Below are 26,891 nucleotides of genomic sequence, written 5' to 3' on the forward strand. Positions count from 1 at the left end.
CCATCTCCCATACAGAGACACCTCATGCTGGGTGCAGAAAAGCAAGGGGGAAGCCCAGGCTGCTGCTTGTGTGGAGGGAAGGGCCCTCACAGTTTGATCAGTGAGTTGGGGGGAGAACAGCCCAGCCCGCAGTGCCCAGTACAGCTACCTGGTGCTGTGTAAAATATTTATTCATTCTCCAAAAAGGCTCAGACTGCAAGTCTCATGGGAGAGGCCAGGGCAGGGTCTCCTCTGGGGCCACCCTTGGGGACCTCCACCACTCAGCCCAGTCCAGCAGTCCTATCCCTCCAGGCCTGGGAGGGGGCGGCCAGGGCTGGTGTAAGGCTTGGCCTGGAGTCAGTGGGCCACAGGGGCCACCTGCCCCCACCAGGAAGAAGCAGCCTCAAGACATACATTCACAGAGGACGAACATGCAGGCCTCCCTAGTGGCTGGCCCACGGATGCTGCGCCCTGGCTGGTGTGGCCCTGGGAACCCTTGTCAGGGTGGCGGGGGAATGTGGGCACCCAGCAGGTCGTAGGCAAAGATGTTCCAGAAGATGGCGAAGAGCAGGAAGGTGCCATAGGCAAGCAGCACCACCCACCAGCCACACTGGTCTCGCAGGCGCTCCTCATAGCTGCGCAGGATGGTCAGGCCCATGCTGACACCCACCACCGCGCCCGCCAGGTGTGCCATGAAGCTGGGCTGTGGGCCCGAGGCAGGCAGTGGCGGGGAGAAGCGCAGCCACACGGCCCGGCCCACCTCGGAGCTCACTACAGAGGGAGGCAGCAGGTGAGAGGCACCCTAGCCATAGGCTGAGGCCCCTCCACCCTGGCTCCCTACTTACTGCACACCAGGGCCAGCACCATCCTCAGCAGCTTGTAGGGACATCTCATCCCAGCCCAGTTCTGATGGGGTGTGAATAAAAAAGGCTGTGAGGGAGGCCTTATGGGCCCCTCCCCGCACCCCGCCGCAGGGGCTGCCCCGTTACCATGACGACATTGGCCAGGTGTGCAGAGCACAGGGCGTAGACCCCGCCGGAGCCCCCCACCACAGGGGCCCGCATGTCAGTAATGGAGACGGTCAGGGAGCCTGTGTGAGCAAGGGGAGAGCTGTGAGGGTGAGGCCCACCAGTGAGGTGGCCAGGGCGCACGCACCTGCCTCACCTGCCAGCACACCAGCCAGGTAGAGCAGGCTGATGCGGAGCAGGCCATGCACCATCTCCAGGGGCACCCCGATCATCAGCTGCAGGAGTGCGTTGAACCCCAGCTGCTCCAGCCTGGCCGTATGGGGCAAATGAGTGTGAAGGGTGGGGTCCGCCAGTGGGCTACCAGCCCCCTGCCCCCACCTCGAGAGACTGAGCCCTCCCAATCCAATCTGAGGGGTGCCAGAGGTGGGCCCACTCACCCGACGTGCATGAACATGTAGGTGAGAAAGCGCCAGGCCCGAGCACGGTGGCCGGGGTGGTATACGAGGGGGCTTTTCATGTACTCAGGGTGGTAGGTCTGCAGCACCCACTTGTTGAGACGGGCCCCGTAGCACAGGAACACGATGATCTGGGGGGGACAAGCGTTGGGGCCAGGCAAGACCAAGGATAAGAGAGGCTCCCGGGGTGGTGGGCGGTGGACGGGCAGGCCCACCTGGGCGAGGGTGACCGAAGCCATAAACACGGGGGGTGGGCAGCTGCGGTGCCGGTAGAAGTACCAGTGGCGGTCCACCTCTCGGGGCAGGATCTCGTAGGCCACGTAGCGCACGAACCGCTTGTAGACACCCAGGCCTGGCTCGTCCAGCAGCCCGTCCTGGGGCAGTGCCCGTTGTCCATTGGCGATGGCCCGCTTGAAGCTGCTTGAGCGCTTGCTGCTGATCTGGGGGGCGGGGCCTAGGCATAGGCCACCATACTCCCCCCATGGCCGCCCCTCCTGAGTGGTCCACCCAGCTCGTCCATCACAGGGTCTGAAGCCCTGCCCCATGGCTATAGCCCTCCCCAATGGGAAGGGCAGGGAGGAGGGGCCGCCTGCCCAACCCACTCCAGCCAGGGCACTGTGCCCACACCCCAGCTGCCCACCCACTGTGGCACTGACCAGGTCCACCAGCTCCTGGTAGCAGACCTGGCCCCGCTCGTTGCTCTGGGCCAGGGCCACCAGCATGTCCAGTTTGGCCGGGTCCAGGGGCAGCTCATGGCGGTGCACCAGGCCAGCGAAGGTGTCCGCGCCGATGAAGCCGGTGTTCTCAGGGTCCAGCTGCTGGGGTCGGGGGGCCAGCGGCCAAGGTCTGAGGGTGGGCCAGGCCCCACGACCACAGGGCTGAGCCACGTCAGGCGGGAGAGGCAGGCTCCGAGCACCCTGGGTCCAGGCCCCTGTGCCCACATGGTCCCAGGAGCTAGCTGTAGGCACCGGTACCTAGGTCCCCGGCCTCCAGCTCCGCTAGCTCTCCAGCGGTCTCCCCACCTCATTTCTGCCTTGCCCATCCTGGAAGGGTAGGGCCAAGGTCTGAGGGCAATCACCAACCCTCTGGCCCCTCCCCAAGCGCCCTAGTCTGGCTCGCCCTTTCCTGAGGTCTCGTGCAGGGGGCCAAGGTCGTGCAGAGAAGGGGCTGCGCTGAGGGTCTCAGAACTCCGTCCCCCCGGCCCACCCAAGGGCGGAGGGCCGGCAACGGGGGCGGTGCCGGCGCCCCCCACCTCTCCACGCACCTGCTCCTGGATAAGCTGCAGCAGCGAGCTCCTGTCCATAGAGCCAGGCCGGGCCGGGGGCCGGGGGCCGGGGGCCGGGGTCGGCGGCCGCGGCCGGGAGGGGCTTCTCTGCGGACTACTCCGCTCCGCCCCGGCCCTCCGGCTCCGCCCACTCCGCTCGGCGCCGCGTCACGGAGCCGCCCGCCCCCGCCGCACACGCCGCCGCTGCCAGCCCAGCCACTCGCGGTCAGGACACGCGCGCGCCCCGCACGCGGACGTGCCCGGGCAAGAACGGCGCGGGGCGCTTGGCTCCAGTGCCGGCGCCCCCGCCCCGCCCCGGGCTGCAGCTCTTCGTCCCGCGGGGCAGCAGCCGGGAAACTGAGTCACGCGCGGCACGCAAGCCCCTTCTGCGCCCACCCCTTTGCCCCGGGCTGGGCCTCAGAGCCGATGCCACCTCCTCGGGGAAGGCTTCAGAGAACAACCCACTGCTGGGGACTCCCCCCGCCGGGCTCCCTGAAGGCACCTCCCTCCCTGACATGCTTGCCCGTCCTGGCAACAAGGCGGCTCCACGGCCCCAGTGGCGAGCACTGAAGCCAACAGGGCAACTAGCAGGGTTGAGGGAGGTCCCTGCAGCAGGCCCTGCTCAGTGGGTGGGGACCAACACAACTTGGGCTGGAGGTTCCTGACTATTCCTGTGGCCACAGTGCTAAACTGACCCATGAACATGGGGGTGGGGAGAGCCCCCAATGGACAAGACCGCAGCTGGGATGGAGAGGAGCCCTACTTCCCAGGGAGGACAGGTAGACCCCCTACAATAAGGAAAGTGACAGGCTATGGGAATGTGTAACCAACCACAGCAACCCCTGACAGTACCGCTCAGAACGCCTGTGCAGCTGAGCCTCAGGACAGATGCAGCAGCTAGAAGCAGCATCTTGCCCTGCCCAGCTTTAGTTAAAGAACTGCACCAGGGGTCCTCAGGTCACTGGAGCTGGGGGGCCAGCGGGATGGTTGAAACAACTTCAGGGTGTGACCCCCAGCCCGTTGGGTCAGGCCTGAGCATCGCCTGCCGAGAAGGCAGCTCCCCCGCCTCTAGAAACAGCTTGTCAGGGCTGAGGGAGGGGCCCTGGCCTAAAAGCCTGCCTTGCAAAGAATGACTAGTTACAGGAAGTAGAGGGGGTACTTGTGTGGCCAAGGTCCTCCACCCAAGCACACCACATACTGCCTCTGCTCCACGCCCAGAATGCACGCCAGAGCGAGCACCTAACCTCCAAGCTGAGCCCCCTCCTCAGCCCAAGAGAGGTTCTCTGTCCCCTTGTCCTTAGGCTGGAGCTCTGGCTGTCTCCTGCCCAGTGGGAGGGGCAGAGGCCTCTGGGTGGGGTGTGAGAAACAGGGCAGCTCGCCCAGACCAGGGCCACCTCGCACACCAGGACATTTCAGCACATCCCAGAACCCCAGATCCTCAGCACACCTCAGCCAACCTGACAGGATGCTGAGGCTTGGGTAGTGGATACACCTGGCTGTAGGGAGGGGTCACATCAGGGGGGTCCTCAGGTATCAGGCCCCCTCCAGCCTCTCACCCTCAGGCCAGCATGGACCTCAATGTACCTAAAGGCTCTGAGGCTGCGGCTGGGCCATAACTGGTCCTTACCCTGGCCTGAGACCTCAGGATGGTGACCCAGAGAGGAGGCAGGGGTGGGGGGGGTCAGGAGCAACATTCCCAGCCCACACCCAGACCAAAGACACGTTTTAGTTAATTCAAGAAGTCATTCTCAGAAAGCAGGACCCAATATGGAAAAGACACAAGTGAAATTTAATCAGGAAACCCAATCTCATACGTCTTCTGGGAGTGGCACAGCCCTGGACCTGTCTTCAGATTGGGGGTGGGGGCACGCACAATGGTCCAGCCATTTCTTGCCTCCACGCCCCTGCCTTTGGTCCAAAGCTCTGCCTTCTTACCCGCTTCATACCCTCTGGCCACATGGGACCAGGAAGGAGGAGTGGAGCCCTGAGAATTCGGGTCTGGGGTCACTGACTTCCTCACCCACACCTCCCAGTCCCTCCAACATGATGCCCACAGAAGAGGGTCATGCCCGGCACCTGCAGCAAGGCCGGACACAGGCTGCTGGGAACCGGGGCCACCCTCGGGGCTGAGGCAGGGGTGGGGCAGCAGATGGACTGTCCTCAGGAGGAAAGTTGAGAGGGTCTCTATCCCCCACCAAGCAAGTGGCCCCACACCAGCACCCTGAGATCAGACTGCAGGGTCTGGGACCTCATCGGCTCTTCACCAGGACCCTGTAGAGTGAGAAGCTGAGAACGGCAGCGACGGCAGCCCCGACGGCCCCCAGCGCCACCCGGAGCCAGAAGGAGGTGGTGTGCAGCTCCCCGTGGACAAGGTGTCTGCGGGAAAGAGGGGAGTCTTGCTGCTGTAACCCCACCTCCGTCTCTTACAAAGTCCCAGAGCCCCACTCAGCTGCTCCGTGTCAGTGCCCAGCATGGCAGGACCCCCAGACTAGAGGGCAGCCTGTGAGCCCAGGCCCCACGGGCCCCACCTGGGCGTCGGCACGGGCACCAAGGCCCACCCTGCAACCTTGACTGACTCCAGTCGTGACACCACAGCTGTGCCACTCTCATGGGACAGGGAAGGGTCTCCCACACAAGGGCTTCGATCCTGGTACCCACGGGAAGGCGGCCATGGTGGCGAGCCGGGTGAAGATGGCCGCGCGGGGCTCGACTGGGCCGGCACAAGAGAACAGGGCGGGGGCGGGCAGCCGGTGCCTACGGCAGAACTCAGTCGGAGACAGACCAGGCAGCAAGACGCCTTCGGGCAAGTCAGCCTTGGAGGAGACGAAGAGGCAGGGGGTCTGCCTGTCCATGTAGTGGCGCTGCAGGGGGAGGGGCCATGTGAGTGTGCTGGGGGACACCTGCCCACAGCCCTGCTACACAGCAGGGCCCCCAGGGTGGGCGGGACCTTGCCTTGTAGACACTGGCGCACAGCGAGAAGGACCTGGGGTGGCTGCTGTCAAACATCAAGCAGGCGATGTCACAGGTGGCGTCGGCCGAGGCGGTCAGGAGGCTGTCTGCACCCACCTCACACAGCTGAACAGAAAGGGTGGCCTCAGAGGGGCACAGGCTAGGTCTCCCAGGGCCGCGTTGGGCGGCTCCCTCAGCGTGCACGCTCTAGGCCTACCCTGGGGACCCCCGCACTCACAATCAGGTACTTCTCCTGCCCGTTGACCTGCACGGTGTCGATGGTGTAGGCAGAGGGCTCCCCGGCAGGCTCCCCAGCATCCTGGTGCAGAGGAGGGACGCCCCTGGAACTCACTGCTCGGACTCTTTCCAGAACCCCTGACCCCCAGGTCCACGCACGGCACACACGGACACTCACCCCCAGGCCATGGCCGAGGAAAGCCTGCAGGAAGGAGGACTTGCCCACTCCGCGGGCCCCCACCACCTTGCACAAGAAAACGTTTCTCTGTGTTTGTCCTTTCTCCTGGTCCAGCCTCTTCTCCCGGGTGACTGTGGGCAGGGAACAAGGATGAATATGAGGGAGGGGCTGCCGGGGAGGCACTGGCTGGGGGCCGGTGTGAAAGCGGGCACCCACCTGTGATGGCGTGGGCCTGGGAATCCTGCTCGCAGAGGGTGGGGAAGCCCAGGTAGCCAAGGTGCTCAAGACAGTGCTGGACGTCCAAGTAGGTCACCAGACTGGGGACGGGAGAAGTGGGGATGTGGCGTTACAGCAGGGCAGAGGGTGAGGCCGTGTCTCAGTGGGTGAGGGCTGCACTTACGTCCACTGGCAGAGATACCCGTGCAGGGGCAACCGACCAGCCTCGGTGCGGACCGTGCGAGGGAGCTGGGGGCCCCAGGGAGCAGCAGGAAACACGCTGAAGAGGCTCTGCAGCTCTGCTGGCGAGAGGGCACCATCCCGGTCCTGTGGGCAGAGGAGCTGTGGTGACACGTGCAGGCGGGAGGCTGAGGCGGGGCTCAGTGGGGCCCAGCACCCTCACCTGGTCATGCTTCTCAAACATCCTCTGCACAAACTGGTAGCCGCGATGGTTGAGCTCGGTGCTGCATCCGGGGGGCACACGGAGCCTGCGGGTGCCGGGATGGGGGTGGGGCTGTGCACACCTCCTTGTGCTCCGCAGGGCACCTCCTCCGAACACAGTCCGTCCAGGCAGGCAGAGTCCCCCCGCCAGGGAGAGACGCCCCGATGGCCCCCAGCATAGGGTCCAGGAGCCCCAGGCCCCATCCGACACAGATGGGAGGCGAGCCCTGAGCCCGAACGCCACTCACGGTGGGCAGAGGTAGTTGGCCGTCAGCTCAAGCGAGTCACCATAGCCAAAGCGCCTCAGGATGGTCCATGTGGTCTCGTGGCGGCCTCGCTGGATGAAGAGCATGTTCAAGAAGAGGAAGCCTGCTCAGGAGAAGCAGAGAAGGGAGTAACACCAGGCACAGCCCGGCCTTGCCCCACACCCCACGCCCGATGTAGGCAGGGTGTCGGGCCTCACCGTCCAGGGTCAGCCGGTCATCCCGCACGCCTCCTGCCACATTCTTGCTCACCACCATCTTCACGTCCTCCAGGGCCTGCGGGGCAAGAGGGTGCCCGAAGCAGGACATCTGCTTCCGAGAGAAAGTCGCCGTTAGTCAGCCAGCTGCCGTCTCCACCGGTCACAAGGGCAGCCGAGACGTGGGGTGCGGCTGCAGCTGGGAGGGTGGGTACCGCCAGGAGACAGAAGGGGGCGCACCTGGAAAGCGTTGAGCTCCTGGTCACTGAGCACCTGGTCCATGTCCTGGTCTGAGAGCCTGAAGATGCGTGTGAGGGCCTGGGCGCACTCGGGCATCAGCTGTGGGGACAGCGGCTCAGCACCCCCACCGCTCCCTCCTGCTTGCCCTCCCCACCAGTGCCTTCGGCCCACCTGCTTGGCCTCAGGGTCATAGAGAGGGGCCGTGGGGTGTAGCACGGCCTTCTGTGCGTAGTAGAACAGCTCTGAGATGTTTTTCAGGTTCTTCGCCGAGCACTGGGACACGTGGGAACAGACTCAGAAGGGGAGGCAGGGAGGCCCCCTGTCCTCGCCTCTGCGGTCCTGGCACCCCCAGGGCCCTGCCTGCTCACCTCCACACAGGTCTCGATCTCAGGGAACTGGCTCATGATGGGCAGCACAGCCTCCATGGAGCCCCCCGGCCGCAGGTCCGACTTGTTGCCCACCAGGATAATGGGGACCCTGGGGGAGAGACCCACGGTCACCAGGGATCAGGGAGCTGGTGGGGCCCAGCCCCCCTCCCCAAGCCCTGCCTATTACCTGGGCCCCCTCTTGGTATCCCCATTCACCAGCGGGATCCATTTGGTTCGGATCTGAAAGGTAAGACCTGGCCATGAGGATGGGGGCCTGCCCGGCCCACAGCTCCCATGTGGAACTCTCACTTGGCTCGAGGAGAGATGGGGGAGATTGAGGGCCACTGAGAGCCAAAGTCACGGCCGCTGGCAACAAGACCAGTGGGGAAGAGCAGCGGGCAGGTAGGACCTCATCTGATCCTAGCAGTTCCCAAACACCCACAAAGGGCCTGAGATCAGCAACTCCTCCCGCAGGCCTACAACATTCAGACGCAAGGCCATCCACGCTCTCGGCGGGAGACAGGGTCATGGGAACTCGGGGGAAGCTTTGGGGGCCCTGGCCAGGGTGGCTCCGTGAAGCTCCCCAGTGGGGCCAGCCACGGGTGCAAGTTGCCCAGAACCCGGGTCAACTGAGCGTCCGCCTGTGGTGTGTGCAGAGAACAGAGAACAGGTGGACGACCAGGCTGGGCGCCAGTGACAGAAAGCTAGGATGGACAGAGAGTTCCCTTGCTCACCTTCTCAATGGTGGTCTCTTCAGACACGTCATACACCACACACACTACGTTTGCCTGTTGGGGGCAGGGAGAGGGACGTATGGTGGGATCTGAAGCTCCCTGCTCCACTCACAAGCTGGACAGGAACGGGCTCAGAGACTGGGGGAGCCCACCCTTCCAGCTGCTCCCAGGCCGAGTCACTGGCTGTTGGCTACGCACACCTCAGGCCAGCCCTTCCCTACCCACTTCTGCTGCAGATACCAGGCCCCAGTACTGCAGCTCTGGTCAGCGAATCCCCTGAGGGCTCAGGACACAGCCACCCTTAAACTTGACTCCCCAGCCCCAGCCTCAGCCCTTCGCTCCCTGGTCACTACAGGCAACAGCAGACAGAGGACAACAGCACAAGGTAGGGGATGATGGCAACACAGTGGCTGCGGCCTGTACCCTTGCCCAGTAGCACCCCCAGGATACAGCAGATGCTGCAGGGGCAGCAGCCCCACCAGGAGCTTGGTCCAGGCACAGGTCCTCCTGTGCAGAGGAGAGCAGAGAACTAGCTGTGCAGCCCACAGCCCTGGTCATTACACCCGGTGCAGTCCAGAGGCCCAGGACAGTGGGCTGGACTAAGGAGTGGGGAATGGGGGTGCTGGGCACAGAGCTGTCCAAGAGATCACTTTCAAGGACTTGGAGACTGCTCCCCAGGGTCCACCAGAAGAGGGAAGGCTCGGCACGGAGGGCTGTGGGCTGGCCAAACACGCATGCAGGAGGAAGGAATGGGTCTTCCTCCTGGCTCCCAGCAGAGTGCGTCACGGGGACCCCAAAGACTCTCAGTGCTAACAGGTCACAACAGAATTAGCGAGGCTGCGGACACTCTGGGCACCTTAATCCAATCTCTCAGAGAATGAAGCCGATCAAGCCAGGGCAGCCATACCCCCAAGGCCTGAGCCCTGACCCCCGTGCCCAGCACCCCCTTCCCCAGGACCCACCGTACCTTGTGAATCTCGTCCTGAAGCTCCTCGACTGTCTGCTCAGCCTCTGGGTGGAAAAAGAGACACTACTGCAGACCTGCCGGAGACGCCCGCTCCTGGGCGCAACCGCGGGCGGGCGGCCCCTCTACCTGAGTAATCCACGATGTGGGTGGGCACCTTCTCTGGGGTGACGTCCGCGGGAATGGTGATCTCTTCTGCCCGGGGAGGAACCTGGGGCAGACGCGGCCGTGAGGACAGCCGGGAAGGGCGGAGGGCGGCGGCGTCCGGACCTGGGCCCTTCTTGGGCGCGGGGGCGCGCTCGGCCTTACCTCCTCGGGGAACTCCTCGCCCACCAGCGACAGGATCAGCGACGTCTTCCCCACCTGGGCTGCGCGGGTCGGCGCGGTCAGTGCGGCGACCAAGGTCGCGGCGCCTCTCCCCACCCCGGCCCCAAGATCCCCGACCAGGCTCGACCCCCGCCCGACCCAGGCCCAGGCGCCTACCTACCCTCGCCCAGCAGCAGGATGCGCACGTCCCGCTTCATGCTGGCCGCCGGGAGCTGCAGTCCGACCCCGGTGCAGGCCCGGCCCCCGCCCACGACTGCGACCCTGACCCGCGCTATAGCTGCGCCTGCACTTCCGGCCCCCGCCCGCGCAGCCGCACTAGTGAGGCGGGCGGGCCAGACCGGCGTAGCTGCCCAGCGGCGCCACCGCGTGGGCGCGCCGGGCACTGCCGGCGCCGCGCCGGCCAGGGGGGCGGGGCCTTTGCCCTGTGCCGCCCCGCCCCCGCAGCTCCTGCCCTGGCTCCCGCGCCTCTTGCAGGGGTCAGGATCCCTGGCAGGGAGCAGGAGGTCTGTAGGTTGGGCAGAAACTGAGCTCAGGCAGTCTGGAGTGACCAGGAGACAATGCCTTAGTGCAACACCCACATTTATTTGAACTGTACAAGGTAGAAACAAAAGTCCAAAGATAAAGAGGCAATAAGCACTTCATACATGTTCAAGGTCTTGATGATTTGCACACACTCCTGGGCAGCCAGGTGTGGAGGGGTGAAGCCCACCCAGCCATCCTGGCCCAACACAAGGCCCCCGGCCAACCCAGCTTCTCAGCCAAGCCTCTGCCCAGGCCACGTGCCTGGCTGACCAGCAGGGCAACACCTGACCCCGCACTCCCCACTGGGGGTCAGTGGCCTGTGACTTCCCACACCAGTATCTCATTGTGGGCCGCCGTGAAGAGCAGCCGAGCAGATGGAGCAAACCTGCACAGCTGCACCGAGTCATCATGGCCAGCAAAGTCCTGCACGGCCCCCGAAGCACAGTCCACCAGCCTCAGCACACGCTCTGCCAGGGGACAGCATGGGGTGGGCTGGGGCAGGTAGGGGGCTGTGGGCTGTGGGCCCTGTGCCTGTGTCTGTATAGTTCCAGGACCCAGGGTTCCTCCCACCCTGGCTGTGTCTCCAGCTGGGGCCAGTGCCTCATTGGAGGAACCTGGCACCCCACACCCCTCGTTTCCTGACCCTATCTAAGACTCCCCTGGAGCAGGTGTCCTCACCCCACTTTCAGGGGCAAGGGGTACGGCTCAGTGTGGGGGCACAGGTGTACCCACTGGGTCCCACTCAAGACACCAGCACTCACCAGAGAAGCCAATGGCCATAAGGTGGGCCCCAGGGGACAGGCTCATGGACACAGCAAAGAAAGGCAGTGGGATCTTCTCCATCACCTGCAGACAGCAAGCGTGAGGCACTGGGCGGGGGTTCCCGTGGCCCCGAGATCTGCCCCTCCCCAGCCCTGGGTCCCTCAGGCTCCCAGAACCACATGGAGGGGTGCACGTGCCTGCTTCTGGAAGAGGCTGTAGAAGACCACCTCATGGTGCACGCTGAGGCCCGCACACACCAGCAGCGCCTCATCCCAGGGGCAGAAGGCAGCGAGGGAGGGCGGCAGGAAGCCGGGAACCTGTGGAGGGCACAGCACATTGTGGCAGGGTGGGGGCACACCGCCCACAGGGCCACCGGGACTCTTACCTCCGTGAGGGCGGGCGCTGGGAAGCTCAGCCAGTCCACGAGCTCACAGTGGTCCTGCAGCCAGTTGGAGGCCCAAACGCTGACCTGCTGGTCCCCGCTGGCAGCCAGCCACAGGTCCACACCCTCTGCCCCGAAGTCTCCATACTGGGGGCATAAAGGCTGGTAGGTGCCGCCTGCCCTACTCTCCCATCCCCTTCCCTGCCAGCACCCTTGGTCAGGCCAGGCCCTGCAGGCTCACGAGGCTACTTCACCTCTCTTCTCGTGCTCTGGATGGTGCAGATCGGGGCTCCCCGATGGTCACTCAGCACACGGAAGGTCATCCCCGTGCGAGGGCGACTCACAGCCACGAGCCCATCCTTGTCTCCGGAGAGGATGGTCTGACCTGGGCGAGGCAGAGACCACGCTGTTACTCGTGAGCCCCTAGCCCTCAGCCCAAAGGTGTGACCTGGGCCAGGCAGAAGCCATGCTGTCACCGTGAGCCCGGTCTCACCATCAGCAGAGAAGGTGATGGCCGTCAGTGCAGCCGAGTGGGGATGCATCTTGAGCTCCATCGCTATGCGGGGGATGCTAAAGAGCCGCAGCGTGCCGTCACTGTAGCCTGCTGCCACCCACTGCTGTTCTGGGCGTTCGCAGGATGGGGGGCTCCAGGACAGGCAAAGGCAGCTCTGGGGACCCACGGTGGGAAAACATTAGCACTCCCTTGGGGAGGGGGGAAGGGGCCCGGGACCAAGGCCACAGACAGACACTAAGGCTGCAGGGAGGACAAGGCTGCCGGAGCCCCAGGCATGCACCCCAGCCCCAGGCGCCCCCCGAGTACCTGGCTGAGCACCTGGAACTGGATCAGCAGCTCCATGCTGGCCACGCTCCACACCCTCACGCTGCCATCGTCACTGCACGTGGCACAGTGGGACTCGCTAGGGCTGAAGACCACCTCGTTCACCTGTGAGGAGCCACCACCCTGCCTGAGGCCCGTGGCCCTCAAGCAGAGAGGGAACACAGCATGGCCAGGTCATTCATGAGAGCATCCATCTCCCCCTTGAGCCTACCTGGCCGCGGCCCCCCATGTGGCACAAAGAAACTGTCCTGACCTCCCTCCCTCCCAAGTGTCCCCACACTAGACCTGGGTGGAATCCAAATTGCAGGAAGCCCACCAGTCAGTTGAACTTGACCATCCACTTGCTGGGACGTCACAGAAGGAACTGTCCTGACAGAACCTAGAACACGGGACTCCCAGGGGGCCACTCCTGGGCCCCATCACAGCAGGGGGGGTGGGGCTGAGATTGTCGTGTGTGTGTGTGTGTGTGTGTGTGTGTGATGTGTATCAGGGGAGAAAGCAGTTGTGTGATTACACAGAGTCAGGATCTCTGGTGTAAAAAAAAGGAGACAGGCCGTGCACCAATGAGGTAAAAAAAATATCCGAGTCCTGAATGTGAATTTCAAGTGTTAAGTATAAACTCCTGATGCATTTTATCTTAGAAAAATAATAATTTAGGTCTGTTTGGCTGAGAAGTGATGGGCCCCTCTGGGCCTCAGACCCTGACCTCTAAGCCCATTTCCCACTGGAGGGGCCACAGGCTCTGGAACAGCCAAGTCCGGTCTTGGGCGGAGCTGCAGAGGGAGAGGCTGGAGCACCTGTGGTCCACAGAAGAGCGGGACCACCAGTGACCACCAGCTCAGGTCAAGAACTCAGCACCCTCGAGCTCAAGCCCTGGTGGGTGGATAAACTCATCCTATCTGTACCACAGAAGCGTATTTAGCAGTAAATAGGAGTGAAGCACTGACACTCGCTACAACTCAGATGGACCTTGAAAACACGATGCTCAGTGAGAGAAGCAGATAGAAAGCACCACGGAGTGTGTTTCTGTTCACAGGGACCATCCAGAACAGGCAAACCGACAGAGACAGAGTCGGTGAGCGCCTGCCAGGGGCTGGGTGGTGAGTGCTTAATGGGTGGGGGGTTTCCTTCTGGGATGAAAGTGACTGCGGTGATGGTTGTACAGTTCTGCAAATGTTTCAGAAACCACTGACGTTACATGGGTGTGTGGCCCACAGGTTGTACCTCGACATAAAGCCATTACCAAAGAAAAAGGAAACATGTAACCCTCACTACCTCACACAAGAGTTTCTTTCTTGGCTACTGTTACACCTGAACAAATGAACGTAGAATTTTTTTTAAAAAGACTGAGGAGCCAACTTGAAGACCGTGCCACCAGCCGAGGCTGGGACTCCATGAGCATCAAGAGAAAGTCACGGTGGGGAAGCCAGACCCACGTTTCCACCCACCACCCCTAATAGCTCTCAGAAAGTAACACATTGACTGCTGCTGGGGAACCTGGTCTACGAGGGAGAGACTCATCTACCTGTGCCCTGTCCCAGCCCCGGGAAATCTGAGAGCTCTCGAGGCCACTTCCCTCCGGAAGGAACGAGGGATCTGACTCCTGCCACCTGCAACGCCTGCCGCCAGACGAGGGCATCACTGGTGGGAGACACAACGCTCCCAGAAGGAAGTGACGTTGGGACTGGCTGGCCCTGACTAGACCCTGGCCCGGCTTCCAGACCCCTCGGACCCCAAGGAAGCATGTCCAACAACAGTGGTGGAAGACTTCAGGGTGGATGAACAGTTTTCTTCAACACGTAAATTACAAGAGAGTAAAGTGGTGGGAAAGAGGAAGGGTCAAGAAGGCCACAGGGCCTGGGGCTGCTGCACGCGGACACGGCGTGGACCCCGTGCCCACGGGGAGGGGCGCGTGGTTCCGGGGGTGCAGCTGGTCCTGGGAACGCCTGGACGCTCGCAGCTGCGCTTGGGCTGAGAGCACCCGGGGGGTGGGGATGGAGGGAGTGCGCGGCAGCTGCCCGGCCTGTGTGGGCTGGGATCCCCTCAGACATCCTCGGTGGCAAGCCGGTGGCCCAGCAGCCCTCACCTTGCTCCGGTGGCCGCTGATGAGTCGGGTGCTTGTGCCCTCAGCCCAGCTGACGTACCAGAGTGTGCCCGCCGTGGTGCCCACCACACCCATGTCCATGCTTTCGTGGAAGACTGCGCTCACCACGGCCCCGTCAAGGGTCAGCTCACGCTCCATAAACACAGAGCTAGACCTGGAGGGGCAGGGGGTCAAAGGGGTGGCAGCAGGGAGAGCCGAGGGAGCCAGGTGGTTTGGCCCACGGGCTCTGGCCTTGCCCGAGCATGTCCCCTGGGGGACGGGCCCAGCTGGCAACAGAGTGCCAGCTCCCAGACACACTGGAGACACTCACCTGGCCCCGGAGCCCTTGCGCCTCAGCTCCGGCACGGCCCCCACGGCCCACAGGCGCAGCCGCCTGGTGTTGCTGCCACTGACCAGACGCGCGCCCGAGCACAGCAGCACTCCTGGGGGACAGGAGATGCCGTGAGCCACGTCCCCAGATGCCTGGGACTCAAGACGGTGTCCACCGCCCCAGCACTGGGACTCCCAGGGAGAACCGAGCCCCAAGCTGTCAAGGGTCACGGGGGCTCCGTCAGACACCCACCGATCTCACCGTCGTCCGCCTCCCAGGCCAGGAAGCAGCAGCCGGCACACATGTCCCAAACACACACCTGGCCAGCACTGGAGCCGCAGTAGAGCAGGGGTGTGGTCCCGTAGCAGAGCGAGGTCAGCTCGCACCCCCCCACCTCCTCAGGGATGGGCTCTCGGTGGGCCTGGAGGAACACGAGCGCGGTTTGGGTCAGCAACGCCCTGGGGTCTAGCCAGACCCCATCCTCCAAAACCTCCTCTGAACCCTGGCACCTGGAGGCTGACGTCGCCCCCACGCTGCTGCAGGAGCCACAGGGTGACGGCACCCTGGCCCACGCAGGCGAGCTCGCCAGCGTCCCAGGGGTTGAAGGCCATGCCGTGTACTGGCTCTGGGAGGCACGTGGAGGATACAAGCTCGTAGGTGGCCGTGCTCCACAGGGCCAGGGTGCGGTCGCCATAGTCCCCTGGGGGAGATGCACAGTGACCACATCAGCTGCCCAGGGTTCCCAGGACAGGCAGGGGAGTCCAGAGACCACCATCCTCCGCCCCCGCCCTGCTGACCCAGCGTGACGAGGAGCCTGTCGTCTGGCGAGAAAGCCAGGGCCTGGACAGCAGTGTCGTGGTGAGAAAGGAGCTGCCGACAGGAGCCCCCCGGCACGTCCCAGACACGGATCTGGCAGTGGGAGGCAGTGCTGCTTCGGCCTGAGGCAGAGGCCAGCACCTGGTGGGCAGGCGGGTGGGTGGTCAGCAGGAAGGGTCCAGTCCACGGGCCCGTTCCCGCTCTGGGTAAAGGGCTGCCCTGGAAGCGAGAGCCAGCCGCACGCGGTTCAAGGAGCCAAGCTCCGAGGCACACATCAGCCCTGGGCATTCAAGGCAGGCTGCAGGACACGCACCTGGGCATCGTGGCTGAGGGCCAGCGTGGAGATCTCCTCAGGGTGGCCAAGCCAGTGCTGCTGGACACCAGAGTGCAGGTCCTCCACCACCACCAGGCGACCACACGTGTAGGCGAAGAAGCCTGTGGGCAGGGAGGAAGCGCCCGCCCCGTTGGCCCCACAGCCCCAGGCACTCGTGCCCACACCCCCCCAACCCCACCCCAAGGAGAACTCTTGCTCACAGCAGGAAGTGCCACCAGGAGGACACGCCCGCCCTGCAGCCCAAACCACCTGCAGGCCCCTCCATGGGGCCTGGCCTAGGGGTGGACAGAACTGAGCCCACCCTGCAGCGTCTGGGCCGCGGCCCCCACCTGTGTCTGGCCTCCAGACCAGGTTGGCTCGCCCATTCCCGTTGTAACCCATGACGGCCTTCAGGTGCAGCCGCTCATCGCCGACAGCAGGGAAGGAGAGGCCCTGTGAGGAAGTGGACCCAGGACGCTGGCACCGGCCCACCCGGCCCAGCCCCCCAACCTCAAGCTCTGCCCATCAGGCCGGGCGTGGGACTGAGCCTTGGGAGATGTATGCTCCCAGGAGGAGGCAAACGGCAGGAACGTGGGCACCGAAGTCTGCACGCGGTGGCCAGCAGGGCTGGGAGCCTGGCATGCAGCACGCAGATGGGGAGGCAGGAGGAAGAGACGGGGAGGCGCCTGCCGGGGGGGAGGTGAAGGGGAGCCAGGACCACGGAGTGAAGCGGGTGTGTGGGCTCAGCAGGACATGCCTGGGTCCAGTCATCGCGTGACAGTGAGAACCTTAACCAGCCCGGTGAGAGCATGGGGCTCAGGGCGGAGGGGTGACCCGTGGGGTGACTGCCACCAAGGCCTGGGCTTCTGTCAGCTCTGGGAGCTGCCCCAGGGAAACACCAGGGAGCCTGTGTCTACCAGGGAGCAGGAGTGCCCCCAGACACCACAGGGCCATGCCACCTGGACCCCTGGGCTTCCAGGCTATCCACTGATGGCAGGGGCTATGAGGACGCCCCACCCAGCCAACCGTGGCCAGCAGGGAGGCCTTGTAGCGAGCTGTGAAATGCCGATAGGAGTCCGGGCGAGTGGGGGGCTGGGCCCTGGCTCTTCCAGTGCTGCAGGCACCTGTCAGGGAAGGGAATGAGGCTGTGAACCCCCAGGGACCACACAGTGGCCCTCCTTGCAGGCACCCTGCCCTGGCTGGTCAGACGCTTGGGTTCAAAGGGCACAGATAGGTGAGCCACGTCTCATCACCCACCTGGCCCAGCAGGGGCCTTGGGCTCTCCATTTGCCCTGTAGGTGACCATCCCTTGTCTGCCAGGGGCAGCCAGGTCTGTCCTTAGGCCACCTGGAGTCCACGTGGTACATGCACCTGGGCCCTGGTCCAGTTATGAGTGACCCTGCCCCACCCTGCTGCCCCTCCCATGCTTACTGGGCCAACCACGGGGGTGGGGAGGCCTGCCAAGGTCCCAGGGGCCCCCCGTAGCACCCCAGGCCCCATCACCGGCCCTGCCAGCCCCCTTCTGCACCAGCACAGGTGGGACTGAGGCCTGGCGGAGACTCTCAGGGCCACGGCTCTCATCTGACACGGAGAAAGTGCCTGAGGAGGGTGGGGGAGACAGTGAGACGAGGGAGCACAGCACCCCCGTGCCCCTGCCCCTCCCCCAGGCCAGGAGCAGCAAAGCATATCAGGACGGGAGCCAGACGCACATCCCCTAGAGGCCCTCCCAGGACCCCTGCCCTCACCATCATGGTCCTTGGGGGGCCTGGCACAGATGTCCAGCCAGGGTGGGGACGCCTGGGATGGCATGGGCACCTGCTGCCGGGGAAGCCCATTGGCCCCGGACACTATGTCCTCCAGCTGTCTTGTACCCAGGCCTGAGGACGGAAGGAGCTCGGCTGAGCCCAGGTCCCGGGGAGGGCAGAGCAGGAGGCGTGCCCAGCCCCTCACGCCCAACCAGCTCTGCATCGGGACCCCCCGGAAAAGAACAGCGCTGTGCGCCCACAGCGGTTACAGTGCTAGCACCAGACATCATCGTGGAGCCTGCCAGTGTGGTGGGACCACTCACCAGCTTCGCAGGTTGGGGGGGCCCCGGGAGAGCCTTGGACGCTGCGGAGGTGACAAGAGAGAAGGTCAGGTGGGGCGGAGGGGTGCAGAGGGAGGCCTGGCAGATGCATGTCGAGGGCAGGAACTTGCCTTCCTGGAGGGGACTTCTCAGAGGGGGCCAGAACGTCCCAGAGGAAGATGGCGTCTCCCACGCTAAGGAGCTGCTGCTGGTCGGGGGTGAACACCACGGCCCGCACAGGTTCTGAGTGGCCGATGTACACCTGAGGGCAGCAGTGTGACATACAGAGGCCACTGAGGCACAGCTGGAGACACCTGGCCACCAGACTGCAGACGGACCAAGAGGGCCTCGTGCAGTGTCAGGCCCCAGCAGGCATGGGGGAACCTCGGGGACTGTCCTCCACCCTCCTTCCTACCCGCTGTGCACCCGCCCAGGGCACACACCTGGCAGCCAGGGCCGGCCTGTGCTGAGTAGTCCCACACCTTGATGGCCCGGTCGGCGGCTGTGAGCAGAAAACGGCTATCCCCGCTGAGAGCTAGGACAGAGCAGCCCGCAGGGGGGACACAGGACAGCTGTGAGAGAGGGTGATCGCTGAGGGAAAAGGTCGGAGCACACAGGACCACCAGTTGGGGGAGCCCCCTTCTCACAGAACACAACCTCTAGGGAGCAGCAAGCGGCCCAGGGCCTCCCCTCCTCTGGGCACTGCAGGCACCAAGGCTGGAGCCGGGAAGGTGGGGGAGGCCAGGCCACCAGCCACAGTCTTGGGCTCACCTTCCGGACCAAGCGGCCCGACGTGGCATCTAGCACTGCAACCATGTTAGAGGACGTGGACACCAGCAAGTGGCCAGGGGGTGCGGGGCCAAAGCAGACGGCCACAGCTGAGTCCAGGCGGCTGCCAGCCAGGTCCAGAGTGCTGATGTCAACCCTCAGCAGCTGAGGGAGAGCAGCAAGTGTCCTCACCATGATCTCCGGCCAGAGCTCGAGCCCCCAGAGCTGGGGCCCGGGCCGTGGGCAGCCTTGGGCATCCATCCGGCAGGCTGCCCACAGCTCACATGTCCTCTGTGCCATGAGGGGCGCAGGGCCCAGGTCCTTTCTGAAATGAGCATGGCCTCCCACCCAGGGAAATACGCAGCCGCCAGGGTCAGGGTGCCCACGGGGTCTGTGGGCCAAACTGGCGTGGCTCCGCCCTCACTGCACACAGGGAGGGTTCCAGTTGACTCACCTCATCCAGTGAGGTTGTGTCCATGATGGTCACCGTGTACTTGGAGGGACCCACAAAGGCCAGCAGGCGGCTGTCCCCACTGACCACCAGGGCACTGGGGCTCGGGCAGGGCTCCTGGCACACCACGTTAGCTGCCGGCACATGGGGACAGGCTGTCAGCTGGGTTGGGGTCGGCGGGGGGCACCAGAACAGACACTGGTCAGAGACCTACTGGTGTGGAAAACACCAGCCTGGGCTGGGCAGATCCCACAGCAGCCAGCCCATGGGGCTGGCACCAAGACCCCAGTGGGCACCACGGACTGCCAGGAAAGCTGGGGGCTCTCCCAGAGTGACCACCAAGTGACCATCTGGCTGGCCTGAGTTACAGTGGCCATGGGAGGGGGCCGACTCCCCTGCTGGCCTGGTGCTCAGGCTTCATGTACTCACTTCCTCCTGGGGAAGGGTGGGCACAGACTCTCACCGACCTTCAATCTTGGGGGGTTGGTGAGTCCTAAAACCACACTTGGCTCTGGGGGTCTCAGTAGTGCGACTGTGGAACGCAGTACCACAGTCGGGGGTGCCACGTACCCCCACCCCCGCAGGAACCTGACCAGGGGATGGCTGGGAGGCCAGAGTGGGGCTGGAGCTGGGCCTGGGGGCCTGACCTGCCACACGAAGGATGCGGCACCGGGGTGTGCCGCTATGGTACTGGGCCAGGGAGCCCCGAGAGCAGGAGCTGAACAGGAGGCTGCCGTCGGGGCTGGCGGCCAGGCCGGTGATGGCTCCGCGGTGACACCTGCACACACGAGACAATGCTGCCTTGCCCCTGAGCTGCACTGTCCCAGACCTCCTGCAGAACCCCCAGGGGCAGCAGAGGGCGGGGCTTCCTGTAGACGGCCCTCCCCCGCACTGCCCGGTCTCCCACACTCCCCAGGGAACCCACAAACCACTGGAGCTTCCACCTTGGTCGTCTGTGGGGCCAGGGCCGGCTGGCCACCCACCTGTGCTCCACTAGGACCTCGGTGGCCTCCAGGCTGAAGGAGCGGACGGCCCCGCTGCTGAAGCCACAGAAGAAGGTGGGCTGGGTAGGGTGGAAGGCAACAGCACACGGGGCCTCCTCCGGAGACATGAAGTCGTACAGCTGGAGGACAGGGCCATGTGAGGGTGGACAGGCTGGGGCGACCAGCTGGCCACAAGGCCCGAGAGCCAGTCTCTCTCCAAGTGCCTTGAACCTTCAGGCCCCAAACATAGGCAGAAGGACCCAGGGCCCCACCCACCGGGCCTCAGTGTGGCCTGCGGCCCTCCAGTCCCTCCCTCCTGGCTGGCTTCCCTCCGGTCACACCCCACCTGCTGCAGGGTTGCTAGGTCCCAGATGCGGACAGTGTGGTCCTGGGACACAGTGGCCAGCTGTCCCCGGCTGCACTCAGTGGCAAGGGCCAGCACCGGGGCGGCGTGGGAGCGCACCAGCACGCTGTACTCCCGGGACAGGATGTCCAGGAAACCCAGGTGGCCCGAGGAGGTGGTGGATAGCACACGCAGGCCGTCAGGGCTGACGCGGACGGAGCTGATGGGGCCCTCGTGTTCTGCAGGCAGGGTGGGTTGGTGACCGCCCAGGCCTGTAGTGGGGTGGGCCCGGCACCTGGGCCAACCAGGGCAGGCTGACCATATCCATGCTGTGCCTGTGCCCAGCCCCCCTGCCCAGGACACTGAGAAATGCGCTTCCCTGCTGCCTGGAGCCCCATCTCCCTGTGAGCTACAACAGGTGCCTCCCCTGTGACCACCCACTTCTGGGCTCAGCAACGGTGGACCCCAGCTCAGGACACAGCCCCTTGGAGCCCCATGACTGCCGTCCAGCCCGGGGACACGGCCCTCCTGCGGCAACCCTGGTGGCAAGGTGATGTCGAGGCCCCACCTGCCTCCAAGAACACAGAGGAGAAGTCCAGGGGCCAGAGGCGCAGGTAGCCGTCCTCGGAGCCCACGGCACACTTGGCCTGGGAGACGCTGAGGCTGCTGATGGCGATGCCGGGGCCTGGGTGGGGGGAGGCACGGTCAGCCCAAAGCGTCAGGGCCGCTCCTCCCAACACAGCAGGACCTACCTACCTGAACTGAAGGTCTGCTTCTGTGGGAGGGGGCCACCGGGGGTCTGTGTGGGCAGGAGGCGGCGAGCGCACCGCACAGCCATGCGCTGGTGGTCAATCTCCAGGATGTGGCCGCTGCGGCTGCAGACGTAGCTGCCCAGAGAGGCAGAGGTAACAGGTGAAGGCGGAGGGGCCGAGGGGCGGGGCAGGGAATGGGCGGGCCCCTCCCATTAGGGGAGGGAGGGTGGGGCTCACAGTGTGTGGCCATCCTGGGCCTGCCCGAAGGCCAGGTCAGTGAACTCCAGCGTGTGGTGCTCCCCCAGGTCCACAGGGCAGGAGCGCAGCCCCCTACCTCGCAGCCGCCACAGCCGCACGCTGCCCCGCCCGCACGATGCCATCCTGCGAGGGGTAGGAGGTTAGCCAGGGAGGAGGGGCCAGCTCACAACTCGCTGGTCCCAGCACAGAGGGTGGGCAGGCGGGCAGCCAATCACCTGGTTTCATCGAAAAAGGCCACCACGAATGCCTGGATGTCAACGTCGCTGTGCACCTTCGTGAGGATGATGGCCTCTCCGCCTCGCCCCACCTGGGCCGTGCCCCACACCACCACCGTCTGCAACAAGTCCGCGCTGAGCACCCACCACCCGCCTGGCCTCTCCCACAGAAGCAGGCGCGTTGGGCTGCAGGGGGTGGGGAAGTTGGCCCCTGCAGCCCGTAGGAACCTACATGTGCCCACCCGGGGCTTCCACAGACATGTGTGTGCAGAAAGGGGCAGAAGACACAACCACGAGTGGAGGAGAGGCCCCGGGTGAAACACCCAACTTCAGAGATGCTGGCACGTTAAACACGCCCAGCTCAGGCGTGGGGGACTTGCCACTGAAGAGGGTGAGGCCAGTCAGTCAAAGGCCAGCTCCATCCACGAGGGAATGAAACAGATACTCTGTGGCAAGTATGGCGCAGTGGTGCCCGGCGGGGCTGGGGGAGGCCTGCAGGGGACCCTTGCTGCCTGCATGCACCCCAGGATGGGCTGCCCCACCTCCCCGGCCTGGCCCGCTTACCATCCGCCCGTGGCGGTCCTTGCCGACACCACAGAGAACCTCCCCACTGTCAGAGAAGCTGCGGATGGAGAGGTGGAGGTCAGTGTTGCAGGCGCAGCCCCCACCCGCCTCGGAGACCCTGCACCCACCTGAGGGAGCAGACGGTGTGGACTGGGCTCTGGAACAGGGACAGGCACTCCTCTGTCTGGAAGTCCCAGAGACGCAGCATGCTGTGGGGCCATGCCTGGGCTGAGGCCAGCAGGGAACCGCTCCCGTCCAGCGCCAGGGCAGAGACCTGGGGGGCAGCAGGGTGAGGGAGGGTGTGTGCCTGCAGAACAAGCCACCCCTGGGCCAGGGTGCCCACCTTGTCTGTATGGCCAAGGAAGAGACGCTGCTCCCGGGTGTTGACACACAGGACGACGATGACCGCATGGCAAGGGTACACGATGGCGGCCCCATCCCGGGTCCACAGGGCCTGTGCACAGGGGCCGGAGGCTGAGGTCACAGGCTGGTCGGCTTCATCCCCCCACCCCAGCACTCCCGAGCCCCACGCACAGGAGTCAATGGGATGCACGTGCCAAAAGAACAGAAAGAGCTCAGGTGCACGTGGGTATGGGCAGGGCTTCCTCTAAGCCCTGTCTGAAACACAAGAAATTTTGGGATTCAGGTGACAAAAGGCCAGAGAGCCCACAAAGACTCGGAGTTCGTGTCCTGGAAGGCCTGGCGAGCACACAGCCTCCTTTCCTGCTGCTGTCCCTGCAGGGTCCCACAAGTCTCGCCCATACCCGGCCCCACTTGGCTGGACGACACGCATCAAAGCTTTAAAGGGAAAGCAAGGGCTCTCGGGTGTCTGGAAGCTTGAGCGATTGGACGAGCACCGACCCGGCTGGTGTTCACGACACAAAGGGACGCCTGTGACGGGATGTCATCACGTCAAGGAAGCACCGAGCGTGTGAGGATGCGGGCAGGGCTGGGCGTCCGCAGCGGTAAAGGGACCCAACGCCTGGGAGAGCTCGGCTGTCCACACAGCCACCTCAGGGAAACACGGGGTGTGCCCACTGTCCCCTCTGTGTATCTGACACTTGCACGACCCAGCAAGAACAGAGGACCCCTCACCCATTTGGTGCTGTGACCCCCAAAGCCGATGACCCCCTTGAGCCTCAGGACCGGATCCGGGAGGAAGCTCTGAAATAGGCAGATTCACAGTGAGACCCCGAAATGACAAGGCTCCTGTCCCACCAGGGATGCCCCACCCAGAGCTGGTGCCTGCCTCCCAAGAAAGCCACCTGGTTCTAGTGCCTTCTGCCAGCTGCTCTATGGCAGGAAACCAGAATTCCAATCACATTGCTAGACCCTCCAGGTACCCCAGTCCTGCGCCTGCCTGGAGCTTGAGCCCACCCCCCACCAAACCACTGGGGCTGGGGTCAGGGCACCAGCCCCCTCCTTACTCTTTGTTGAAAACGATTCTTGCCCAAAGCCGTCTCCTGTTGGTTCTGCTTTCTGCCAGGAGACTAGATGGGAAGGGACCATCTGCCCCATGCGTGTTTCCAGTGGACAGAGGCCCAGCAGCCCTCCACCCACACCTCGTCCACATCCCACCCCCCTCGGTGGCACAGTCAAGCCCCACCTTCCTTGGGAAAAGCACTCACCTCTCGTGGGGACGCATCCTCTGGGGCCGTGGGCTCCACAGTCGTCTTGTGCACAGACACATGAAGGCTGTCACTGGCCACGTGCTTGTCAGTGGCCTCCACCCAGGCCAAGGGCTCCTGGCTACAGCCACTGGGGCCACCCACACTAGAGACCTCGGAGTGCTCACAGGACACGCTGACTTCTGGAAGGGGCCTGGGCACAGAGGGGGCCTGGCGGGACTTTGGGAGGACAAGTGCCTGTTAGCACCCTGTGGCCACCACCCTCAGCCCCATCTCCGAGGGCACAGGGCACTCACAGCTGTGGGGCCATGCTTCTGAACCATGAGGGCCAGGCTGTCCTGAACAGGCTTGCTGAAGGCCGCCGGGTGAGGGAGAAGCCGAGGCACAGGCCCCGCTAAGACTGCAATTGAGAAGAACCCACTGAGCAGAGTGCAGACAAGCCTGTGAGGACGTGGCCACAAGGCCCTGGGCAGGGGGCAGCAGTGGGCCCTGGCCTTGCCCACTCTGCAGGAGGGAAGCCACAACAACAGCTGCAGCCTACCCTACCATGGTCCCCGGCCCCCCTTCCCAGTTGGAAAGCTTGAAGCCACCAGGCACCCTAATCAGAACCTCCCACATTGGGTCTGGGGCCTCGAGACAGCCTCCCCTCACCCTTGCAGGCATCATGCTGCTGCATTCACCTCCCCAGATGCAGAATCAGGCCCCCCTCTCCCGCCGAGCTCCATGGGCCCTTCAGGCCTGAACCTGGGTCACCGCTGGCCCCACAGGCCCACCTGCCTCAGAAGGGGAACAGCTCTTCTGAACTGCCTCGGAGGGTGTTTTTGAGCTGTCGCTTGGAAACCTCGGCGGGGTGAAAGGACAGTCAGCTTCCGGGGCGGCCCTGCCGTCCCTCCACCCAGCTGCCCTCCCTCCACCCGGCTGCCCTCCCTCCACCCGGCCACCCTCATGACAGGCAGAGCTGCTCACCGGATGTGGACATAGTGGTCGTGCCAGCTCTCCCCTTTAGGCACCGGGAATGCCATTTCTCGAGGTATGGGGGTGATGGGCAGTTTTGCACGCCGGGCTTCAGCGACAGTGACAGCTACGAAGAGCAAAGCCCAGGGAAGCCCACCCAGCTCCCTCTCCCAGCCCAGACAAGACAACACCAGGTGCCAGCCAGCAGGGTACTGCCTGGCCACCAGCCCAGCCACCACCTCCCCCAGCGGCTGCCTTGGGAGCTGGGAGGCTCAAAGATGGTACAGAATGGGCATTTTCACCAAGTGCCAGGGAGGGTGTGGAGGCCAGCACACAGGGAGTTAGTTAGAGCAGGCGGGCTGCAAGGTAAGCACACCTTTAGCCCTCACCAGGATTGAAGCACAGGTCACTGGTGTAGAGGTTCCTGACCAGCAGGCTAGCACACAGCCTGATGCTCTTGAGATGACTGTAGCGTTGGTTCAGGTAGACCAGGAGAATGTCGTGCAGGTCGAGCTGCAGGCAGGTCCAGCGGGCAGCAGGGGAGCCCACACCTGCCAGGTGTGCAGGACAGGAGCCAAGGTCAGAGCCTACCCCCTCACCAACTGGCCCACAGCACTATCTGTCCTCGGCCTGTCCCCACTCTCATGGCCACAGCCACGTGCCCCTCCACCCAGGCTGTCCCTGGCCTGCCTCCCCGCTGAGCCTTCTGGCTGGCTGCCTCTCCCAGACTATCTGTGACCCGTTCACACCTCATCTGCATGTTACCTTTCCTGGGTGTCCCAGTCTCACAGATGAAAGGGAACTGAAGCCATGTGGCTGTGGACTTGAACTCCTTAAAGGAGTTGGAGAATGACACTCGGATGACCTGGCTGCCCTGTGGGTATATAGCATGGCCGTGAGGAGAGGAGACTGCAGCAGGAGTGCAGGGCGCCCAACCGGTAGCTCCCGCTCTCCAGCTTGTAACCTCGGTACACAGGTCCAGGTGAATGACGAAAGGCTTGGCGGGCAGGGGCCGAAAGAGCACGTACAGGTAGCGTCCGGTCAGCCCCAGGGACTGGGTGCTGGTTTTGGGGAGCTGGATGTAATTGCCAGCAGAGACAGGGCCCCGCACGCGGTACACCGTGCACTTGAGGGTCTTGTCCTGCAGAGAGACACGGGAGGCGTGGCGTCCCGCTCAGCCCCACGGAGCGCAAGGAGGGCTGCAGCAAAGCGGCCCAGGAGACAGAGGAGAGGCCGCCGCTCCTGCTGCCAGGAGCTCCGGCCCACTTACCGTCACGACGGCCACGTCGCCCTCTTTAGAGGACCGCTTCCACTCGTCCACCTTGAAGTGTCTGAAGACGTTGAGGAACGGCTGCTGCCACACTGGGGGACACGGGGGCGTGAGGTGCCAGACCCACCGCGGGTCTAGGGAGGGGGCCAGGGCAGGGTCTGCGCGCTCCCCAGCTGTGACAGCCAGCGCAGCGCGCGGACTGGGCTCCGGGCGAGTCTCAGCACCAACCCGTCCGCGGCGGCGCCGGATCTCGGGCCCCAGACCCCGGCGCCCGGCCCCGGGCCCCGAGCCCCCGGCCCTCCCGCCGCGCGCCGCTACCTCCGGCCATGGCGCCGCCGCTCGCGCTTCCCGCCTCGGCCGCCGTGCGCCTCACGCAGAGCACGCAGTGCGCGCCTAGCAACGGCCGCCTGGCAACGACGCCACTTCCGCCGTCACGGCGGCAGGGCACGTGATCGCGCTTCAGGGACGGGGACTGTCACGTGACCGCGCGACGGGGCGGGGACTGGTGAGTGACCGCTCTGGGGGTCCGGACCCCCACCTCACCAGCTGTTTCTCGGGGCGCCCGAAAACCTTGCCCGACCACTTACTCTTCTCTGCTGTCGTGCCCCGGGGCATAAGGGGCCTCCGCCCCCAGGCCTCTGCGGCCACTCCCAAGCCGGGACCCCCTGGGGGTACGCTAGCGCCACCAGCTGTGGGATCCGGGAAGGTTCCTGACTCCCTCTGGGAGGCATCTTTGTATAGGGAATGAGACGCAGCCCAGAAATTGTGACCTGCACTTGGCAGGAGCTGTCCCCATCTACCCTGTTGCTACCT

General features: G+C 64.5%; 3 protein-coding genes across 17 annotated transcripts; all 3 read right to left on the reverse strand.

Moving 5' to 3' along the window:
* Positions 1-43: 43 nt before the first annotated feature.
* RHBDL1 (rhomboid like 1) lies at positions 44-2,800 on the reverse strand. 7 transcript variants are annotated; one of them, XM_081255299.1, is made up of 8 exons: positions 2,667-2,800; positions 2,059-2,220; positions 1,618-1,842; positions 1,385-1,533; positions 1,144-1,256; positions 969-1,069; positions 825-885; positions 142-750 (listed from the first exon to the last, which is right to left on the reverse strand). In XM_081255299.1, the coding sequence occupies exons 1-8, from the start codon at positions 2,703-2,705 to the stop codon at positions 479-481; spliced, it is 1,122 nt and encodes a 373-aa protein (XP_081111425.1). In that variant the 5' UTR covers positions 2,706-2,800; the 3' UTR covers positions 142-478. The 7 variants fall into 7 exon arrangements, with proteins under 7 accessions (XP_081111420.1, XP_081111419.1, XP_081111423.1 ...); XM_081255297.1 differs by having other exon boundaries at positions 140-750; positions 1,385-1,842; positions 2,059-2,217; XM_081255296.1 differs by having other exon boundaries at positions 140-750; positions 1,385-1,842.
* Positions 2,801-4,434: 1,634 nt separating this feature from the next.
* On the reverse strand, positions 4,435-10,073 carry RHOT2 (ras homolog family member T2). 9 transcript variants are annotated; one of them, XM_081255548.1, is made up of 19 exons: positions 9,941-10,067; positions 9,763-9,821; positions 9,583-9,664; positions 9,457-9,500; positions 8,490-8,543; positions 7,943-7,995; positions 7,756-7,864; positions 7,559-7,660; positions 7,388-7,486; positions 7,151-7,259; positions 6,936-7,056; positions 6,650-6,734; positions 6,431-6,573; positions 6,247-6,347; positions 6,031-6,161; positions 5,854-5,934; positions 5,619-5,741; positions 5,325-5,527; positions 4,435-5,042 (listed from the first exon to the last, which is right to left on the reverse strand). In XM_081255548.1, exons 1-19 carry the CDS (start codon positions 9,975-9,977, stop codon positions 4,916-4,918), a joined length of 1,863 nt encoding a protein of 620 aa, XP_081111674.1. In that variant the 5' UTR covers positions 9,978-10,067; the 3' UTR covers positions 4,435-4,915. The 9 variants fall into 9 exon arrangements, 8 of the variants coding, with proteins under 8 accessions (XP_081111674.1, XP_081111677.1, XP_081111673.1 ...); XM_081255551.1 differs by lacking the exon at positions 9,583-9,664 and having other exon boundaries at positions 9,941-10,073; XM_081255547.1 differs by having other exon boundaries at positions 9,583-9,816.
* A 269-nt stretch (positions 10,074-10,342) lies between these two features.
* On the reverse strand, positions 10,343-26,454 carry WDR90 (WD repeat domain 90). Its single transcript, XM_081255845.1, has 44 exons — positions 26,397-26,454; positions 26,079-26,170; positions 25,773-25,949; positions 25,574-25,682; positions 25,198-25,359; positions 24,821-24,935; positions 24,628-24,695; positions 24,151-24,254; positions 23,855-24,073; positions 23,654-23,716; positions 23,322-23,390; positions 22,570-22,680; positions 22,355-22,500; positions 22,227-22,284; positions 21,663-21,781; positions 21,427-21,570; positions 21,194-21,324; positions 21,006-21,122; positions 20,441-20,676; positions 20,095-20,234; positions 19,759-19,889; positions 19,115-19,245; positions 18,664-18,825; positions 18,336-18,464; positions 18,024-18,154; positions 17,896-17,936; positions 17,573-17,704; positions 17,259-17,426; positions 17,085-17,174; positions 16,854-16,951; positions 16,178-16,280; positions 15,828-15,949; positions 15,496-15,655; positions 15,208-15,398; positions 14,951-15,119; positions 14,699-14,810; positions 14,371-14,542; positions 12,267-12,389; positions 11,940-12,114; positions 11,701-11,831; positions 11,450-11,593; positions 11,262-11,381; positions 11,064-11,148; positions 10,343-10,769 (listed from the first exon to the last, which is right to left on the reverse strand). The coding sequence occupies exons 1-44, from the start codon at positions 26,404-26,406 to the stop codon at positions 10,612-10,614; spliced, it is 5,568 nt and encodes a 1,855-aa protein (XP_081111971.1). The 5' UTR covers positions 26,407-26,454; the 3' UTR covers positions 10,343-10,611.
* Positions 26,455-26,891: the final 437 nt, after the last annotated feature.

The sequence above is a fragment of the Mesoplodon bidens genome (genome assembly GCF_964165515.1).
Source record: "Mesoplodon bidens genome assembly, chromosome: 15".
NCBI lineage: Eukaryota > Metazoa > Chordata > Mammalia > Artiodactyla > Ziphiidae > Mesoplodon > Mesoplodon bidens.